General features: G+C 35.7%; 2 protein-coding genes across 2 annotated transcripts; one reads left to right on the top strand and one right to left on the bottom strand.

Moving 5' to 3' along the window:
* Nucleotides 1-218: 218 nt before the first annotated feature.
* On the bottom strand, nt 219-3,654 carry LOC116716759 (fucolectin-3-like). The gene is made up of 6 exons (XM_032557593.1): nt 3,420-3,654; nt 3,150-3,217; nt 2,083-2,377; nt 1,818-1,972; nt 683-962; nt 219-451 (listed from the first exon to the last, which is right to left on the bottom strand). Exons 2-6 carry the CDS (start codon nt 3,211-3,213, stop codon nt 301-303), a joined length of 945 nt encoding a protein of 314 aa, XP_032413484.1. The 5' UTR covers nt 3,214-3,217; nt 3,420-3,654; the 3' UTR covers nt 219-300.
* Nucleotides 3,655-6,980: 3,326 nt separating this feature from the next.
* ankmy2a (ankyrin repeat and MYND domain containing 2a) lies at nt 6,981-14,143 on the top strand. Its single transcript, XM_032557592.1, has 10 exons — nt 6,981-7,186; nt 7,485-7,549; nt 8,156-8,294; nt 8,404-8,502; nt 9,451-9,611; nt 10,535-10,749; nt 11,646-11,781; nt 12,454-12,582; nt 12,651-12,780; nt 13,428-14,143. The coding sequence occupies exons 1-10, from the start codon at nt 7,120-7,122 to the stop codon at nt 13,565-13,567; spliced, it is 1,281 nt and encodes a 426-aa protein (XP_032413483.1). The 5' UTR covers nt 6,981-7,119; the 3' UTR covers nt 13,568-14,143.
* Nucleotides 14,144-14,777: the final 634 nt, after the last annotated feature.

A 14,777-nucleotide genomic window follows, 5' to 3' on the forward strand; every position in this document is an offset into this window, starting at 1 on the left:
AAAATTTAAATGTTTGATGTTTTACTACAATTATAGGTTCATTTATTTCTACATTGTGTTTTTTTACCCTTTTATCTCAGCTGTGTCATTTTTGTTGGGTTGAAACTATTTAGTTTTCTTTCTATTTCACTTATTATTTAATACTAATATTGTCAATCCGATTTGTCTTGGAAACTAGATATACATTAAATCATTTTTAAAATAATTAACACCTTAAGCACATTTGAAAGCCTTTTTATTGAGCAGAAGCGTCAGGTTTTTGTGAGCCGTACAAACAGCCATTCGTTGCCACTGCAGGCTTTATTCCATTGTGGAGCCGTAAACCTCAACCTCACAAAGAGTAAGGTACTCGTTCCTGTCGGGGATGACGATGTTTACGTAGCGTCCGTCCATCCCGTTGCAGTTAAACTCATAAAGATTCTTTCCCGAAGAAACTGTGATCACAGCACATCTGTTAAAAGAAACAGAAAATAAGTCATATTTATTACATTCTCAAAATTGACACTGCATTTAATAAAACCAGCAACTAAAATGAAGGAAGAGTTTCTTATTTTAACTTGTGTGCTCTATGTCCTACTAAAAGTGACTGCAGCCCTGAATCATGTGCACAGGCTGCATAGTAGTGTCATTCAAACAACTTTCCTTTTACAAAATCAGAAAATTGAATTTATTAGTAAACTACCTGGGATTGTTGTTCCCGTTGTTCTCAAGAGAATCTCCGATGCGGATGTCGGCGCCGTTGAGTCGTTCTTGAAATGAATCCCGGTTGACGACCTTAACTGAAAACACTTTGCGTGTTTTCAGCATATCCAGTCGCCACCAAGGACTGAGGTCACTGTTTGTGTGCGAGCAGGAAGCCTGAGTCCATATGTTTCTGCGATTTCCATCGATGACCTTTGATGGATCACCAATTTCGAACTGGGAGGACTGTGTGGCTTTGCCTAGAAGGGCAAGATTGTCACCTGTTCAAGGAAGACATGGAAGATAAAAAATCAGCAGGAGTTAAAATAAAAATTTGACGTATTTTTTTGTTTGTTTTTGTAATTGTCCGGGGGTGATTTATTGTGATGAAATACATTTTACCAATGTTTCATTGTCACATATTGTGACTTTTGTTTGCTTCTTTGTTTGCTTTGTTTGTATCTGGTAAAATCTGTGATCCATGAGTCGTAACATAACTAAACCTTGATTTTCCTTTTTTGAATAAGCTGAGTACTATTAAAGGTTGCTTGGTCCAGTCAGTCTTTGATATCAGCTCCAAAATTCATGGTGGAGTTAGAGTTTGGTGTAAATATGAAGAGATCACAGATCTGTCCTTCCATGAATTAACAGTTCAAGTGTTGGTTACACAACAGTAGGAGGAAATTTTCACTTTCCTAAAACAATGACCAATGTCGGTTTTTGCCAAAAAAAAGTGACATTGGTCATTATTTTAGGATGGTGATGAAATATTTTATTGCTAAACTTCGGCTTTTCGAAATATCACCTGATCTTAATCCAACAGAGCATCTTTAGGATGTGTCGGGAAATGAGGACGAGGGATGTTCAGCAGACAAACTTTGTGATGGCATCATGTTCATTTGTGGACAAAAATCTCTTTCCTGTAGAATCTGTGGTTTTGTGTTTGTGTTTAAAAGAAATCCAGATTCTGTCTCAATATATTCCTATTTGCCATAAAAAACAAATCTACCATCTCCATTTTTTCCCAAAAATACAAGAATTTCTCAAGACTTCAACTGAAACTATATGAAAATCATTCAACAATGATCACCCTCAGTTTTAAACCATAACCCAAAATGTAGCCTAAACTTTCTCACCGGTTGGGGCGCGGTACCCGTAGACCTCCACTTCACAGAGAGTCAGAATTTTGTTTGATCCCGGTATCACAATAGTGACATAACGTCCCTCCATGAGGCCAGGAATATTTATTGTTTGTGAGACTCCACTTGGAATGGAGGAGATTGTAGCAGCTCTGAAAGAGAAAAACTTTGTAAGTGATATCTAGGACCTACTTGGAGTTGCAATCAAAGACTTCCTGGTGTGACATAGATACATGAAATGAGAAATATTATAACCACTCACCGCGGGTTTTCAACACCATTGTTTTGTAGAGAGTTTCCAATGCGAATCTCTGCACCGTTGATCCTCTCTTCACAGCAGTCTCCTCTGTTGGTGACGATGACCTTCGTGACGACATACGAGTCCAGCAGGTCCACTCTCCACCAGGGGTTGGATTCAGTGTCAGTGTGGGTGCAAGATCCTTTTTCAAGATTTGCATTTCGGTTTCCATCTATAGCTTTATAGGCATCCACCAACTCATCCCACTCTCCTTTGTAGTGAGAAGACTCAGTGGCTTTGCCACGTAAAGCCACATTTCCTGGAGGGGAGGGAGTTAAGAAGAATAGTTTAATCCTATTTTTATCTCAATGTTAATTATTCTGTTGAGTTCTGATAGAATTTATTTAGTAACTGAAAAACTAATTATGTGTCATAGATTGATCATGTTTATTAAATAGTGATAATTGCACTTATATTTTATCTTGTCTGCAGATCCACCAAATCTCAACTCAATAATTAGTGAACCATTCAAATATGTTCCTTCTATACTCAAAAACTTTTCCAGGTGGCATGATAAAGTCAACTTGTCTACATTGTATTAAAAGCATTTAATTATAACTAAGCATCAAATTGGAATTTCTATAACTGAATTTGTACATATAACTACGTTTTATTTGATTATATATATTGTACATCACTTGGACCTGTTTGTCCGTTAAAGTAACTTGAGGTGAATTTTGTGTTGTTTGTAAATAAGCTGAATTGAAAGGATTTGTAGCAGGCAAATCACTTTTCTAAAGATTTGAATAATGTACCAGGAAATGACATCAATAATTGAATTCTCATCCTAATTTTTAATGGAACAATTAATCTTTTCATTCCAACACGGACAGATTATTTCATAGATTTGGACCAACAGGTTCTATGATACAGAGTGACAGGTACAAAAGAAGCAGCCTCTTTAAGATGAAATGTTAAATCGTAAATATTTAATTTAAGACTAATCTGTGGACAAGAGTTGCTTCTTTAAAGTCAGCTGTCCTATGTTTACAGTCTCAACAGTTTAATAAATATTTTTAGATTATACTTACTATAATTTTGGGCTGAATACATTCCAAACAGGAGCAGCAAATGAAACAGGACAATGTGTTTCATGATTCTGCAAAACCCAGACAAAATAGGACATTATTACCCAACAAAAGTTTCTAAACTTCTGTACAGTTATTAAGCTGCAGTTCTGATAAATTCTGGTTATTTTTACTCTCAGCCGACTTTCAGTATTTACAATTTCAATTGTTAACTTGATGTTACTTGAAATATGATCAAGCTTTAATGAAAGATGTTATAAATTCAGATCTTACGCTGATTTCTTGGAGGACAGATTTTTTGTCACCGGAGCCGAAGGTCTTTATGGTTTCATTTGGTTCAGACTTGGTTTGTCACAGAACTTTCTTCCTCATATAAAAACCTTTTCATTGTCCAATCACGTCTCATCGTCTAGGTACTCCTCTTTTATTCCCGTAAGTTCAACTGTATTTGCAGATTGCCAGAAGTAGCCTGTCAATATTTACTGCCCTCTGTTCAAAGAACCACATTTGGGACTGAAGTCCGTTTTTGAAGGAAGTTTGAAATTAAAATTCCAGATTTTTCTCATTTAGTTTTGTCTCCTCATTGTTTCCTTTCAGGATAATAGTCAAATCTATTGAACTATTATCTAAAAATATTATCTTGAGTTATGTTGCCATTGTAGAAACTGTTAGTTGTATATATAATGTTGTCAAAAATGTATTTTATGAGAACATAGATATGCTTATAACTTTGTGTGTGTGTGTTTGACAAGTTTAAAACTTTTAGGATTAGTGGTATATTTTTAGGTATATTTATATATAAATGCAATTCTATTTATTCATATTCATAATAACTGTAGGCAACATCTCTTTGTAACAGTACATACAACTAGTTTTTTTAATTATTGTTTCAAATCTGAAGCATCTTGTCTTTGATATTTAAGTTTGAATATTTGTTGTTTTTGTTTGTTTTTATATAATTTCAAGTTTATGGAAACCCTGATGACCTGCAGCATCATGTCAGTGTAAGCCAGACAAACCTGCTCAGTCAACAAAAGGAACTTTTTTATTTGATTTTTTTTATTTTTATTATTGCCTAGTCTTGAGTTGCATTCTTCAATGTGATATTTTTTCTCTGTTGTTTTTAGTTTCAAGAGCCTAGAGTATTTTTCTTAATTTTTAAAGAGTTTAAAGGTTTATCCAGAACAATGATAAGCTACAGGCAGCTTGGATGTAGAAACTTTGCTACGTTAAAGCTGTTCTCACGACACAACGCAGCATTTTTCAAATCAAATCTGTGAGGAGTTGAAATGTTTTTTGGGTTTTCTCTGGCTTCTCCAGCTTCCTACCAGGGATTTTAGCCAACAACATGTTAAGCGGTCAATGTTAGCTGTCAGTAGCTGTTCTTGCCTCGTGTCTCTCAGTGTCGTCCTCAGATGAACTGTTGAGGGAGTTCATTGCCATTACTACCCTAACCCTCATCACTATGACCTTGTAATTATTAGGTAAGAATAAATAATGAAAGATTTAATCAGGAATCATCATTCTAGTAAACCAGCAAGGAATCTGTGCCAACTAGATGTACCTGTTTTTAAATACTGCTGACTTATCATGTGTACATAGTATATTTAGTTAGTATGGATATGATTGTATTTTTATTATTTTTTTCTGTTTTATGATTTTGCATTGTGTGATGTTTTGATGTTTTCTGAACAGGTTGTGGTTGAAAATGAGAATTTGTTCTCTATTAACTAAACATACTGTGACAACTGAGGGGCCCCAATGTAGTACCAACATATTGTAGTATTTGTTCTTTCTTTACATATTTAATTTCTAAATTTTTCTTTCTTTCTTTGAAATGTCTTTTTATTTATTATTAGCATTATATTTAAAAATATGGTTCAAGATACTGCAATAAAATTTTAGCAGAGTTTAACCCACAAACAGAAGGTAACTGAGGTCAAATAAATAACATTTCCACAAAGCATATAGAAAGAAAATACTACAAATAAATCCTGCCATTGGAGGTAACTCTGATGAATATATTATCCACAAATGTGAAAATAAAATAAAAATTGACATATATTTATTAGAGGAAAAAAATCCAGAACAACCTACCCATTGGACATGGAAAAGCAAACAGAAAAAGGGAGAAGGAATTAACAAGTGCAAGATTTGGAACAATGCTACATTTTCTTTTCACTGTGTGCCAAACTCTAAACCAGTGGGTTTCTGGTCTAGATTTAAAGGAACTCAGTGTTTCGGCTGTTTTACAATTTTCTGGAAGTTTATTCCAGATTTGAGGTGCATAAAAGCTGAATGCTGCTCCTCCATGAGAACAAAGAGACAAAGCTGCAGAAGTTGTTTTATGGTATTTCATTGCCTAAACTTGGGTTACAATTCAAGCTCCTCCTCCTGGATGAAGTGATTCTATGTCCTTCCTCTGTCTCTTCTATCTGCTTACACACACACTGCTGCATGCTTACATAACCATATCACATAAGACTAGCGACAGTCTTATGTGATAAGTCATAAACAAAATAAAACTGATTAACACTTTCATTTTGAGAGGGTTCAGAATGAGAATAAAAGCTAAACTTTTGCTACAATCTTTGCTTCACTTGGTGTCACCCCTCAGGTGAGCTAAGTGGAGCCCAGCGCTGGACGGTGAATTTCACTCTGCATCTGTTACATTTGTATGGCTTTTAACATTTGATAATTTTTGACATTAAAGCCTGTTTTATACTTATGCAAATCTCATTGTTTCTCAAGGTAATGACACTGAGGGGTTTTGGTCTGGTTCCGAAACTGAAATACATAGTAATGATTTTTTTAAAGAAACGTTTGCATCTGTTTACATTGTTGTTGCAGAGACAATCAAAGAATCTTGCCAGATATGTGGTGGCGTTTCAGTTGTTTCAGCTGTGCTTTCAGCTCAAACCTGGACAGAAGTGGATCTGTGCAGCTCTAAAGACCCATATCTTGGAGCAAACAGGTAATTTAGAAGGTGATGTTTGTGATACGTGGAGTCATATTTTACTATTTGTTCTCCTGAATATGGAAAACACATGAAAATCCAGCAGTAAGACAAATGCAAACTTTGTTCATCCTTTTGAAAGGCGAATCAAAGACAGAACCTTAATCATGACAGAAAGAGTTACCCAACAGAGTGGATTTCATACTTATTTAGGTGGAGACAATTCATCTAATTGATTTAATGAACTTTATTTGTACACATTACTGTTATTTAAAGACTGTTTCGATTTACTTTGCGCCAATTTACATCAAGACACGACCACATTCAGACTTGTAACAATGATTGTCAAGAGTAATTGACTCTTTCAATTACTTTTTTCTTTACAATTCTGCAGTTTTTTCATCAAAATTCTATCTATTTAAGAACAAAGTCTGAATTTTGAGATTAAAGTTTGAATTTTGCTTTTTTCCCCCCCCCTAATCAATACTGTGTACCTGAGTATTTGCATACAATAAATACCTATATGAGAGACAGAGAGATGAATAGTTATTCTATATCAGTATTTACATTTTATTATAAAATATCTGAAAGTAATATATGGCATTTCTCGGTTATCACTGCTGAAGGATTTCGGTTATGAATGAACTTGCTAGACGCCCGTGGATCTGATTATTTTTTACAAAATACAAAGGGGACATTCGGTTGTGCATTTTATTGGTTCTTTGGGTAGCTACTTGATTATACTAATTTTTTACTCACTTATCTTCTTATATAAAGTACATAGTTCTAAAAGTTAGGTCATTATTCCGACACACATTGAGTTTTTTAGTCTTCTGTCTCGGCGCCACACACCCCTTATTTCAGGTGTAAATGGTACATTCCGTATGACAGCTAGCCCAGAGCTAGCATAGACAGCCGAGCATCACCCTGTCAGAGAGAAGAACTGCGGTGCTTGTGTAAAAACTGGTTGCAATATTGGTGCCATTTCTATTTTATTTAAAGGTGTAAACAATCACTATGTCCACCGCAAAGAAAGGAGACTTGTCTCCAAGCGAAAAGGAGTTGTTTCAGGTTATTTCTGCAGGTAAGCCTCCTCGGCTAACGCTAATCCTTGCTGGTTAGCTTGTACGATACAAGCTGCACGCCTACCCATTTAGACCATTATAGCCATTATAGCTGTGGTTTGGCAGCACTTTAAATAAAAAGTAGGAAAATTGTTGTTTTTATTTTTACCTTTCTATTGATTCTAACAAGAAAGCTAGAAATAAGTTTGAACATGCCAGTTAAGTTTAGCTGTTAGATGGGTTTGTGAATTTGTTTTGTATATTCTGGTAAAACTTCAATATGAAAGTGATAAAAAGACGAATTCTCCTTCTTTTTAGGAAACGTCCAGGAAGCCTCCAGGTTGCTGGGTTGTAAAGATGTTCGAGTTAACTGTCTGGATGAGGTAGCTTAGCACAAGTAAACACAGCGAGACCGATGATTTTATCCCGACATGCTCATAATTAACTTTTTTTTTCTCTCGTAACCAGTTTATTAAAAAGATTTGTGTTTTACAGTTACAATTCTTCTTTTTACCTAAGTGAAATTGCAAGAAAAGAAGCAAAACAATTTAATGTACTGTTATATTAATACAATATTGAGCATTAACTGTTGCTTTTTGTATATCAACTTTGATGCCTTTAAGGTCTGTAGTTTTTTTTTTTTGTTTGTTTATGAGAAGCTTTTGGATTCCTGTCCATATGAGAAGTTTGAAAGCAGTCTTCCCTCTCAATAACTGAGTTTTAAGTTAATTATTTTGTTTACCTTAAAGCTTTTTGCAGCTCTCCCTCCACTTGTCTGATCATGTATCCCATATACTGTATGTCTCTATTTTGAACAAGAAAAAGGTGAATTTATTGCCCTGAATGTATCTGCTTTCAACTTAACACTCCTGTGCCAGTTTGCTCTGTCAGCTGTAATATTCAGCTGTCAGCTGTAATATTTCTACTCCACAGTAGATGTAGTTTTAGTGTGATGGTTAGTCACAGATTTGGTTTCGTCTCACCTGCAGTATGGGATGACGCCGCTCATGCACGCTGCCTACAAAGGGAAAGCAGAGATGTGCAAGTTGCTCCTCCAACACGGAGCTGACGTAAACTGCAACCAGCATGAACATGGATACACGGCGCTCATGTTTGCCGGCCTGTCAGGTAAGTGTCAGTGTTTGTCCATCACCGTGTGGTTTGGCAGGTCCAAACAGCAACAAACAAATATGTCTGAATATACGATATATTAGACGTTTTTCCTTTATGTCTGTAGGAAAGACTGACATCACCTGGATGATGCTGGATGCCGGGGCGGAAACAGATGTGACCAACTCTGTTGGACGGACCGCCGCTCAAATGGCAGCTTTTGTTGGTTTGTGACCATGTAATTTATTCTCATTGCATTTTTCTAAAATCTACAAAACCTTAAACATAAGAATTTTTTTTTCTGGTTTGAATAGAATAGAAATATCCTTTGTTATCCCCAAAGTGGGTAAATTCCAATGCAACAGCAGCAAAGTGACAGTCAGTCAAAGCAATTCACACAAAGATAAGAACATAAAATACTGTACAGTAAGGGGAAAATTTCAACATAAATATTGTGCAGTTATTAAAAGTAGCTACTCCAGTCCAAATGAATGTACAACTGAGTAGGGTAGTTAAAAAAAATGCACAAAATGTGTCTAAGAGCATAAAATGAGACTATTTACAATATGTGACTTCTGTGTGTGCTTGAAATAAGAAAATTTTATTAAGACAAAATACGTTCTATACTTGAGGTTTTCTATGTAAATATTGATATTCTAGTTTCTAGCATATACATATGTACTCATAATACGTAATATTGTCTTAATATCAAGCTTTAATATCTTACTGAGATAATTAAGTACCGGTACTAAAACACTTAAAATAAGAAAAATATTCTAACATAAAAACCTCTCGGTGAGAAAAAATATCTTGTCAGAAAGAAAACAAGCATAAATCTCCTTAATTTAAGATATTTAATCTTACTTAGATTTCAGGTTTTGCAGAGTAGCAATAAAAGCTGCAACAGCAGAGATGTGCAGATACCAGCAGAAATGTTATTTAAAATTAAGTTCAACCATTTTTTTCTAATTGGGTAAAAACTATCTCTTATATTAACACAATGGACTGAAATATTTGGATAATTGATTCTAGTTAATTCATTTTTATTTGATTAATTTGCTATGTAACTAAAATGTGTGTTTACATCGCAAAATTACAAAATACAAGATTTCAAGTGAATCATCAAAATGATCGACATTCAGAGTTTTAACCACCCTCCACTTTTCATCCTTAGGTCAGCACGACTGCGTCACTGTAATCAACAACTACTTTTCTCGAGCCAGGCTGGATTACTACACAAAGCCGCAGGGTTTGGAGAAGGAACCAAAGCTGCCGCCCAAACTGTCCGGACCCCTCCATAAGATCATCATGAGCACCAACCTGAACACGGTCAAAGTAGGACTTCACTGAATGCAGCATGTGGGCTTCAAAGACCCAGTTCATCTTCCAGCAGCCTGAATGAACCTTAACATGCTTTCTGTTTTTACGTCATGCTTCTGAAACCATTTTATTCAGTTTAATTATTAGTGTCGGTAACAAAAAGTTGTAATTAAATGTGGCATCAAATCGTTAATTATTCCTAACAGGAAGAGAAGTGCAGCTCTACCGGTTTAGCTAATACAAATAAAAATCAAAGCTACCATAAAATATTGCATTCATCACATTATTTCTTACATCATTTACTGACTTTGTGTGGATATAAAAGCTTTGTGACACTAAACAGTCTGTGTGAAGTTAGTGTGTCAGCAAGAAACCAACAAAAAACAAGATTTACGCTGCCAACTTTTAAAGAGTCTGTCTCCACCTGCATTGCGTGGTAAACCTTTTTTTAAATAATGCTAATTATTTGTCGATATAATCTGGATTTTAGCTACCAATTTTTTCAGGTGAGAGAGATTTTCAGAGAGCAGCTTAAATAATTAAGTTTTATGAGTTTGGGCAGAAAAAAATCTAACATTTGTATAAAGACTTTTACATATTTTCTTGATTCTTTTTTTTTTAAATATTCAATCACTTTTTAGCATCTCTAGCAAAACCCTGAGACATTTCCTAATTTGAAACACTTGAAATCAAATTCATTTATTGTCATATCAGTGTCTACTACAATAAAAATGTTAACCTGGTAGCTTTCAGGTGAATTTTCCCGTTCATTTTTCCTCATTCCACCTACTTTTCTCACTGCTTAAATTAAAACATCCTCACCAGTAAGGCGATCAGAAACAGCTGGAATGGCTCACTTTGCGTTTTTGCTCTGCTGTTTCCTAAAACGGCGTCTAGAAAACCAAATAATCTCCTTCGTTGCTTGTTTTGTTTTCCAGTTGGTGATGCTGGTGAAGGAAAACCCGTTGCTCGCCGAGGTGGAGGCTCTGGACAAATGCAGAAGAGTGATGGAGCTGATCTGTGAGAAGTGCATCAAGCAGCAGGACATGAACGAGGTTCTGGCGATGAAGATGCACTACATCAGCTGTGTGCTGGGAAAGTGTGCCTCCTTCCTGAAAGACCGCGAGGACAAGCTGGACGGCCTCATAAAGAGGTGGGATTACGTGAGGGAATGGGTTTTATTATGAGCAGAACCTTCCACATCCTCCTGGTAAAGATGTGTAAAAACCCCTAATATTAATTAATCTGTTACGTTAGCAAATAAAATGAGGAAAATAGAACATTGTTAATTAATTTAGCATGAAAAAAACTAAATAGAGTCAAGAAAACTTTAAATTTTTCAGGTTGGCATGTAGCTAGTAGCATCTAATGGTTTCTATGGAGACCTTTGACCCCAAATCGCCACTCTATCATTTCATCTGGTGATTGTTTTACCTTCTTTGCCACCCACTTAGCTCTCTGTTGTAAGATAATTGTGACTGCTCATCCAGCCTTGTTTGCTTCAGTTGTTTTAATTTTGTTTTGACTTTATGTTGCTCTGATTACGATGTTTTAGTCTGAGATAATGTTCCCCTGTCTTACCTTGTTTGAAGACTGGCTGGGAGGAACAAGTCTTGATATTATACTAATAAAAGAGTGGATAACCGAGTAAAAATATCTTTAAAGAGTAAAGTTTTTTTTAAAAAAAGCTTCAGCATAGGATGCCAGTTTTACTCCAGTGACTTTTGTGGAAAACAATTATTTTAATTCCAAGATACATAAATGTATTTAAAGTAGCAGTTGAATTTATGATGCTGCAACAAAAGATGCATTTCTTTAAAAGGTGTTTTACACATCTATACCAGGGTGAGTGTTGTATTTTATATGAAAACAATTGGCTATGCATTCTCTTGTACCTTAGGTATATCATAAGAGTTTTGGAGGTTTTTTTTGTCCTGTTTAAGTCGATATCACTTCAAGCGCCTTCTGCCTGTTTCTTTGTGCTGAACAACATATTTTGTCCTGTTATTCACTGGAGTTTGGGTGTTTTACCTTTTTTGTGCGCTCCAGTTTGCTAAAAGGTCGTGACAGCGACGGTTTCCCAGTCTTTCAGGAGAAGTTCATCAGAGAATGCATCCGCAAGTTCCCGTACTGCGACGCCACGCTGCTGCAGCAGCTGGTGCGGAGCATCGCCCCTGTAGACATCGTAAGTTTGCAAACTAAACGTCAAATTCATTCTAAATACGCCAACTGTTATTTCAGTAATTGATTACTCTATGATCAAAAAAATTCTCATTCTGCAGATTTTGCTGTTTAACCACTTAAAAGTTCTTTTTATACAATACATTAAAAGATGCAAATAAACAATTGAATTATTTTTTTAATAAGAAAATAAGAATTTATCTCACACATTCCTTTAGTGAGTGCTTGATCATTGTAAAAAAAAAATACTTTTAACATCAACATGTGAAAAACTCAAATCTGTCTTTTCGACTGAACATCAAGACTAGTTTTCGGGTTGAATAATGTTTTATTTTTTGCTGAATTTGAACCAGGTGAAGATAAAACTGCCACTAGAGGAGTTTGGGTCGGACATATTTACAGGCAAAGAAGGTTTTTATTTATTACTGCTCTAAGTATGATGTTCTATCAGCAAATAGTCTTTTTTGAGTCAGTCTTCACCAATTAACGATTAATCAGTTACTAAATTAGATTATTTCAATAATCGATTCGTCACAATTGATCGTTTCGGCCCAAACATTTCCCTCCCTCCCAGAACCACAGGATTTGAAATAAATTCAGTGGCTCAAAAACTGGAATCAGAAATCCCATCTGTGTTTTCGATAGCAATATCTGATCAGATTTTTTTGCCCTCCAGGGTAACGACCCCACGGCGCTCTCGGTTCTGACTCAGGCCATCACAGGGCAGGTCGGCTTCATGGACGCAGAGTTCTGCACCACCTGTGGAGAAAAGGGAGCTGAGAAGAGATGCTCCATTTGCAAAATGGTGAGCGTTGAAACCACAGAAATAATTATCGTGTGAAGGATTTCACTGACAGTTTGCTCTTTTTTCAGGTCATCTACTGTGGACAAGCGTGCCAGAAAATGCACTGGTTCACCCACAAGAAGGTTTGTAAGAAGCTGCAGGAGCAGCGAGAGAAGCAGGAGGCAGAAATGGCCAAACTGAGGATGGAGCAGAGCAAAGGTGAAACTTCATCCAGAAACTTCAAAACTGAACATTAGTTCATATTTTAGGACAAAAATTCATCATCAGCTCCTACATCTTCATTGCAAATGTGCAAAAACCTTGTTCAACATTCAGCCAATGTCAATAAAACACAATATTGTCTTGGTGTTTCCATTGTGGTTCACTCAGATGCAACTTTACAGACCTCAGCTACGAAATAAGTCTTCTCCCTTTGAATCAACCCAAACCTGTTGAGGTTTTTAATTGTACGTTTATATCCTGAAGGTTCTAGAGTCTGAGATAAATCCAGCAATTTTACTCAAGCAAGAGTAGAAATACTTCACAATAAAATTACTCAAGTAAAAGTAAAAAGTACAGCACAGTAAAAATACTCCTAAAAGTAAATTTATTACCCCCAAAAAAGTCACTCAAGTAAATGTAATTGAGTAAATGTATATAGTTACTCCCCAATTCTGAATGCCAGCATCTACAGCAGCTCTTTGGAGAACAGGACTTTTTTAAGTTTTGATTTGTTTTAATGACTGTGTGGAATCTGTTTTGTTCTTTTAGATTTTAGGTCAAATTTACATTTTTTAAGCTAATTTAAATCGTAGCATATTGTGGTGACGGCTGGTTGTAACCTGAAGTGACTCTTCTGTTTTCAGAGGAGATTAAATCCGTCCAGGAGGCTGCAGACTCCATGCAGGAGCTCTCTATGGAAACCGAAAGCGAAGAGACGCCTGCAGGCGCTGCTGCTGCTGCAGAAACATCAGACTCCACTTCCATCACAGCTGCTGACAACTGAGGAGCATCCTGACATCCACCGCCTTCTCCAGGGCGCATCCACCCAGCACAGGCAGCAAGTAAACAGACACTTTTACTGGGAACCAGATAGACTGCTCCAGGAATATTTATCAACATCTGAGACTGAACCACGTCTTTTTGCCCATTTCCTATTTATGAATGAAAATGCTACACGTTCTGTAGAAATGTGGGCGAGCACACGGAGGGGTTCGGGTTCACAGCGATGATGAAGATGCAACATTAATCTGCCTTAAGAATCTGTAGCAAACAGAGGATGAAGTGACTGTGCCGCCTGCCGTTTGTCTGATTTATTTTTGTACCAACGGCCCCATTTCGTGTGTGTAAGGTGAGGCTGCTTAATGCTGACCAAAAATCTGAGGTATTTTTAGATGTGGATGATGTAAATGTGAGTTTGTCTTAGTGAACTATGGAAGAAAATGTTGGAGGCAAAGCAAAAAACTGTCGGTTAATAGAAAAATAAATCAATTTCCATTAAAAAAAATTTACTTCTTTTTCTCTTGTATTTACAAGACTTCCTGATGAGACAACCCAAAAATAAAAAGTCTGTTTAATTCAATTCAGGATATTTATATTGTACTGTTTCTCAACAAACATTTAATTTCTATTCAGCAATAGTCAGTTTAGTCCACATATTTAGAAAAACTTGGTAATTAATTTTTTTTTTATTTTTACTTAATGAGTGTTATTTCTCAGTAATAAGGCATGTTTTGATGTATTCATGTCAAAATTAAAAAGGGTTTTATTTCTTCCACTATCTCCACTGATCTGAGTAAAATTTCTGTAAACATGTCTCATAATATAAATCTAAAGGAAATTATAAATATAAAATAAAACACATTTAGCTTTAGATTTTATCCTCTCCATTCAAACATGATTTACGTTTTTATCATTACATCTGTAGTTTTTAAAGATGACCACAGGGTGGCGCTGTTCTGCCAGGATTTAATTCTCCCCAGATTTTGGCTTAATTGTGAATGAACAGATTTTTTTATTATTTTCCTCCCAGACCTGATTACAGCCTCGCCTGTTACACTTACATCAGTTTAGTGTTTGTTTGTTTTTCCTCAACAAAACCAAAAACTGGTTATCTTCTAGATTTTTAATTTTTTCAACCAGTTTGGCCATAAAACAAACAGGCATAATTTCAATGGAACAAAGTAAAAAACAACAAATTATTGTAAATTCAAGAA

This window comes from Xiphophorus hellerii, chromosome 3, assembly GCF_003331165.1.
Source record: "Xiphophorus hellerii strain 12219 chromosome 3, Xiphophorus_hellerii-4.1, whole genome shotgun sequence".
Lineage (NCBI taxonomy): Eukaryota > Metazoa > Chordata > Actinopteri > Cyprinodontiformes > Poeciliidae > Xiphophorus > Xiphophorus hellerii.

Bases quoted from the DNA above. Each gene is read 5' to 3' on its own strand.
- LOC116716759 (XM_032557593.1), bottom strand. From the start codon at position 3,213: ATGAAACACATTGTCCTGTTTCATTTGCTGCTCCTGTTTGGAATGTAT. The intron at 1,973-2,082 runs GTGAGTGGTTAT...TTTCTCTTTCAG, and splicing joins AATGGTGTTGAAAACCCGCG to AGCTGCTACAATCTCCTCCA. The intron at 963-1,817 runs GTGAGAAAGTTT...TTCCTTGAACAG, and splicing joins CGGGTACCGCGCCCCAACCG to GTGACAATCTTGCCCTTCTA.
- ankmy2a (XM_032557592.1), top strand. From the start codon at position 7,120: ATGTCCACCGCAAAGAAAGGAGACTTGTCTCCAAGCGAAAAGGAGTTG. The intron at 8,295-8,403 runs GTAAGTGTCAGT...TTATGTCTGTAG, and splicing joins CATGTTTGCCGGCCTGTCAG to GAAAGACTGACATCACCTGG. The intron at 10,750-11,645 runs GTGGGATTACGT...TGTGCGCTCCAG, and splicing joins CTGGACGGCCTCATAAAGAG to TTTGCTAAAAGGTCGTGACA.